The 6,448-nt window shown below is 40.0% G+C and overlaps 1 protein-coding gene across 1 annotated transcript; it reads right to left on the reverse strand.

Moving 5' to 3' along the window:
* Positions 1-3,696: 3,696 nt before the first annotated feature.
* On the reverse strand, positions 3,697-5,350 carry LOC121387977 (G-protein coupled receptor daf-37-like). The gene has a single exon (XM_041519163.1). The coding sequence runs from the start codon at positions 5,072-5,074 to the stop codon at positions 3,983-3,985; it is 1,092 nt and encodes a 363-aa protein (XP_041375097.1). The 5' UTR covers positions 5,075-5,350; the 3' UTR covers positions 3,697-3,982.
* Between the last annotated feature and the right edge of the window lie 1,098 nt (positions 5,351-6,448).

The raw sequence follows: 6,448 nt of genomic DNA on the forward strand, positions 1-6,448 counted from the left end.
ATTTTCACACGTTATTTCCTGGTAAATAGATATGGGGAGTATAATCTACAGGCATATCACCGGTATTGTTTTTACATAGCCGAGCACACAGCTTTTAGGCTATGTAACAGTTAAACCGGAAAACATGTGGTTTACCTTTCTAGCCTATAAAAAGAGAGTAGCTCGTGTGACGTCATTCGACTAAAAAAAAGTTCACCACGTGCCTGAAGTTTGAGATATTATCACTCTTTACTTCCAGGGTGTGTGGAACATTTGGGGCGACAGGAAAATATAAAATGGTGTGTGGAAAAAAGGTGTGTGATTGAGGGGGGCCACGATCCCCATGCCACACATATACACACCCACCCCAGATACGCCAATAACATAGTCGCAATTAGCAGTAGGATTTACCGAAACCTTTTTTTTTTTAAATACACCTTTTACATAAAAGTTGGAGTCTGGTCTAGATACAGAAGGCTGTATTTGACTGTATATTATGGTACCCTCATTCTTTTTTATTGACCCGCCCCCTTTCTACCATTTAGTTATTGTAATCTAGCTCCGGTCTCGGTCTCTCGCCCATGTGGAATAAAATCTAGGACTATCGGTATGTTTGAATGAAACAACACCAGAGGCGGATCCAGGGGCACCAGGGGTCTCGTTCCCCTCTAAATATATTCAAGTGCCTCTTTCTTTTTTTAGCTTTAAAACAATCATTGGGTTGCCTTTTCACGAGTTAGTCCATATGCCCTTTCCCCCTTAGCTCCCCCTACCCCACCCCTCCCTAACCCCCACCAAACCCCCCTCCCAAGAAAAAACAAAATAAACAATAACAACACACACAACCCCCCCCCCCCAAAACAAACAAACAACACCACCAACAACCATTTCCTGAATCCGCCTCTATACATCTTGAAATCCAACACGCTTACTATCCGTACTGTCATTTCGTCTGCGAATAACAGCAGTCAAGTTTGACCTTTAATACATCACGGTTACTGTTACTTTATTCACGTGCCTATATCGAAAAGAGGGTTAGACACGTTAATACACTGAATCGGTCATCACGCGGGGGCGGGATCTGGCTCCGTCGGTAGCTGATCATTCGCCTCAGGTACTTGGGTTCAAGGATCGATTCCCCTCGGTGGACCCGTTCTCTGATTGAGACCCCATGACTGATATATGAAAGGCCGAGGTAAATGCTGTTCTGTTTGTGAGAAAGATCCCTTGCTGCTGCTGAAAAAATGTAGCGGGTTTTCTCTGAAGACTACGAATCAAACTAGCAAATATTTGACATTCAGCAACCAATTATTAATACATCAACGTGCTCTAGTGGTGTTGTTAAGCAAAACAAACTTTAAGACCAACAAACGCTCACCTTTAGTACATGGGTTATTCAGAACCGCTTAAATCGAGTTTGTCTCCAACATATCTCAATACATCGGTCTGCAGGAATATATTTGCCAGGAGCATTTGAAATGGTTGAATGAAACTACTGTATTGTACATGGCGAATTAGTCTCGTACATCTCAGTGCAACGGAGCATAACAGGACCTGGTTTTAGTCTCAAGGAAATTACAGAAATGGTCATAATTATAAAGAGAAGTCATTTAAAATATTTTTAGTTAAAATTTATGTTTGTGGTTCTTTCATCATAATGTGCCCAAAACTGCATGGTTTTGTGTGCATTTTTGACAATGTTCACACCATACAAACCATCCCCAAGCGGGAGTTGGCAGATATCAAACATATATTTATGGAAACTTTGCTCATCAAACCTTACAGAATCCCTCATTTTAATAAAGGTTTAGGTATTTAATTTTTCACATAATCAGTTTGTTTGAAAATTACCCAAAGTGATCGCGCCCCACAATTGTCATTTTAAAAATAACTCCTTGACTATCACCAAGTTAAAGAATTTACTTCCTATTCCAAATAAATGGACTTCAAACATGGATCTATGCAAACCCAACAAGCGAACACAAGGGAGCTAACTGTATACGGGTACACAATGGAGCTAACTGTATACGGGTACACAAGAGAGCTAACTATATACGGGTACACAAGGGAGATAATTGTTTACACAAGGGGTCGAACTCTTTGCAAGGGCTAACTGTATACTGCTACCTTTCTCGATGAACGTAAAAATAAAATTGTCAGGGAACGTCATACCCGATGACGTCACTTTGTATTGGTACTTTGTCTTATTGTGGTTATTGTTCAGGAACCAATAACTAATTCAAAATAAAATATGAACTTTTGGTATTATTATTAGTAAGAATGTTTCCAATTTAAATATAAGAATTGTCTGTTATTTCTTTTACGATCATCTGTGTATGAAAAAAGAAATCATCCACAAACATGTGCTTGAACAACTATGTCGATTCACACAATTTTCAGATGATTTATTTTTCAAACCCAGTTGAACGTAAAATAAATAACAGTTGAATCAGTTTAGTATTTTGGCAGCTAATCTATAATAATTGAACCTTAAAGGAACATTCACGACTTTGTATCCTTTGCGAAATGTTTTAAAATAACATACATTCTTTCGATATCAGTGATATCTCTAATAATAAATAGCTCCATCTGAATTTCACATTGCAATTCATCGTTTCCTGACGCAATCGGACTATACTAGCAACATTTGGACGATCAGAAACACTGCATATTGAGTGTGCGTGTGTGCGTGTGCGTGTGCGTGTGCGTGTGTGTTTGTATGTATCCGTAAAGATACCCCTGGACATTAATTACGCATCACCTGAACTGTATTACAGCAAGGCCATTTGTCAAAATTACCAAATTTAAGACATCCAATAGCCGATGATTAATAAATCAATGTGCTCTAGTGGTGCCGTTCAACAAAACATACTTCTTCTTGTATTACTGCCAAAGAGGCTGCTATAAATAGTTGTCCGTACCGACTTGTTTTAAACTAAATATTGATGGTTTTTACATATTCCAGTGGCGAATGCATTTAGGGGGGCCCCGATGACATAAGGCGGAATGCTAAGGGAACTTTGGAGGAGGATGGAAGGGATCGTAAACAAATTAAAATTAATATATAATAAAACTATAACTGTCGCAAAATTTTATGGTGGCGGGACCATGCCACCCACGCAACCCCCTCCCCCCACCCCCGCGATCCGCCTTTGTATTCTGTACCTATTGGATATTTACCGAGTTGGCATGAATAAATTACGTACGACGAGCACATCAGCTGCGTAGTTTATTACCATACATTTCCATACATTAATACTGTTTCTGTCTGTTTTCATAGAATAAATTAGACATTCATATAACGACAATGTCACTAGGTGTCAATCGTTTTAAGTAGCCTCTGTATACAAAGAATATTAATATCAGTGTTTTGTATACACAAGATCTTGACAATTACTTGCAAAGAATTAGTCACATGGTCAAAATGAGGTGATGTTTAACTAATTTCGAGGAGTGTTTGTATATTAGTGCAGTATTGTTCTAAGCAAGAAAATGTAATTAACGTGCGATTTTAATTGTTTAGAAAGCTTTGTAACGTGGAACCATATTACAAATGATTTACACAGTAAGGAACATCCCTTTAAATAGCCATACAAACACGAGCTAAATTTGGAAACACACAGATTACACGGACCTCTATAGCTACAAATAAACAATATCAAAAATAAATAATTCATAATAGACTATTTATTAATAAACAAACATACGTGTAAATTACTGGCGTGTTTAGGAGGGCGAGCGCTTGCGAACAAATTCATTCGTTTCCATCCTTTCCTATCCGAATACCGAGTAATTGTATTTACATGCCTATATCCAAAGTAGGTCAGGCTGAGCATGGGACAGAGTTTCCTGTTCAATCAAATTCATTTAAAGTTAGGCGGACATAATAATAATAATAATAAAAAAATAATAATTAAAAACAAAATCAGGCGACCGACAGCGAACGCTCGTTCTCCTGAACACGCCTCAGCTGAATTTCATTTCAGTTATCACAATGACGAAATTAAACCGAGAACTGTTTGTCCGATGCGGACGATCTTCTCAAATTCGTGTTAACGTAACCACGCGAATTCCTCAAGCCCAGATTGAACCGCGGGGCCAGTTTCTCCGCAAAGCAGCGCGGACACAGACACAGAAAGAGGGTATCACGAAAATGCTTTCCAAACAAACAATAAAAGATGAAATTGGTCGCCGAGTATAAGATTATCATAAGCTGCTTGATGAGTTTGAAGGTCCCCACTTTCTTGTTGCAATATTTTTTGGACGACGTGCTGGTAATCCAGATGTCCACCAGAGCAGGGAATGGGTAGGCCAAAAAGAACATGGTGGTCATGGCAAACACGGCCAAGGTCATGCGTTTGTCTCGCCCGTTCGTGTTAATCCACTGTTTCAGTTTCCCGGAACGTCGCTTCCAGATCTGTCTGACGATGAGGATGTTGAGCACCAACATCGCCAACCACGGCAGCGCGAACAGGAAGATCAGCCTGATGTGGAATAGGTACACCTTCATGAAGGGACTGCTCCAGAATTCCGTGAAGTACGGTACTATCCGGTACCCGTTCAGTATCGGGTCCCAAACCGTATGCAGACGAAACGAAAGGTAGTACGGTATGTTGAAGAAGATGGCGAAGAACACGACAATCAGTATGATGCACAAGGGGACGCGGCCGTCGCACATGTTCCTGCCCCTGAACGGCTTGGCCGTCCCTATGTACCTTTCGGTGGCGATTACTATCGTCATGGCAACAGTTCCGGTGATGGCGATCCTTTGAATGCAGCGCTTGAAGACCAGGATAACCTGGTACAGCATGATGTCGTACATGGAGATGATGTCGAAGGTGAAAGCCAACAGGATGATGTTGTCGAAGACGGCCAGACACTGCAGGAATGTCGACGTCGGGTTTCGCATCTTCTTGTGGGACAGGACGATCACGGAGAGAGTGTTGCCTAACAACCCGATGACGGCGAGTGTCGTGCCGAGGCCGCAATTGATGAGCTTGAAGTTTTTGATCATGGTGTCGCAAGACGAGTTGTTGAAGTCGGCGAAGTTGAACGTGCCGAAAGAGTCGTTACCCAGCGATTCCGTAGACGTCATTTTGTTTTTGTTGTTGGTGGTGAGGCTGTTCAAACAACAAGTTCTGGCAAACTTGTAGCTCTGTTTTATTAATTGGTTAAACTTTGTTTTTTGTTGGTGAAGTTATCCAAAGAGTTGGTTCTTTTTTTTGTTAACTGTTATTATACACGTTTGTATGAAGCTTCTCCAAAATACACACACACAGAATCATATATCATCGAGGTGTTCCTCTTTTCTTTATAAAGTTATTCTCCTAGAATTGTGAAGCTATCCAAACAAAACGTTCTTGCAAACTGATGGTTCTGTTTTATTAATGGTAAAACTCGTTTTTATGAAGCTGCTAAAAATACACAAAACAAAACCTAATTTATTACAGTCTCGAGGTTCTTCTTAAAAACAGAAGCAGTTATTCTCCTAGAATTGCAAAGCTATCCAAACACGTTCCTAGTAGCTGATGGCTCTGTTTTATCAATGGTTATACACGTGTTTATGAAGTTGTTCAAAAATACACAAAAAACCCAAACAAATTCATACAATCTCGTGGTTCTGTTTTTAAACAAAACTAGTTTCTAGTATTTTTCCAATATTGTGAAGCTGTCCAAACAACTTATTTTAAACTGATGGCTTTTATGAACAACCACTCTTTAATTTTAATTAGAATAGCTGGTCCTTTTCACTCACCTAATATGTCAAAATATTCACAGAAGAGTTCCTTGAACTCTGAAGATCTACGTCCCATTTTGTGGAGATATTCATACAAATCCAGTCAAAGCAACATATTTGGTTAATTATGTCATTGGCCCAAATACGTCCACGTGCACCAGTGTTGTGTTTTATTAGTAGTTACACGCCAAGTTTGTCTGAGCCTTTACACTACGTCCACGTCCAGTGCATCTCTCTTGTGTAACAGTACACACACATTATTCAAACTACAAATCCACGCATGCTGGCAAATCCAATTTATAGATTGTCAAACACCGCAAGAATCCACTGACGTGAGCAGCGGCCGCAGCGTGAAAACTTACTGATGGCTATCGGGGTTTATTAACGCACAACGTAAGTGGAATAATAGCAGATAGAGATGGCCTATCAGAACCTTCCAATACACGGCGTATGTAGGATAGGACCAGAAACACTTTACCGCTGTTAGTGTAGCGACACGTATTGTCGGTCTGCTTTCAATAGCGACATTTAGATACGAAACACATGTTGGTGATCAGTGTCGTTGTTATCCTCGCTCTTCGGATGAACTCTTTAATTAAACACGAACGGTGTGCGATAGCTTGTCGTCGTGTAGAACTGTATTGTTTCATACACTTTTATCGTCTAAGATGTATGCTCTAGAGCGATGTACATGAACGTCTTTTGATTTATCAAGTTAGCTGTTTACAGACG

Source organism: Gigantopelta aegis, chromosome 14 (assembly GCF_016097555.1).
Source record: "Gigantopelta aegis isolate Gae_Host chromosome 14, Gae_host_genome, whole genome shotgun sequence".
NCBI classification, from domain to species: Eukaryota; Metazoa; Mollusca; class Gastropoda; order Neomphalida; family Peltospiridae; genus Gigantopelta; species Gigantopelta aegis.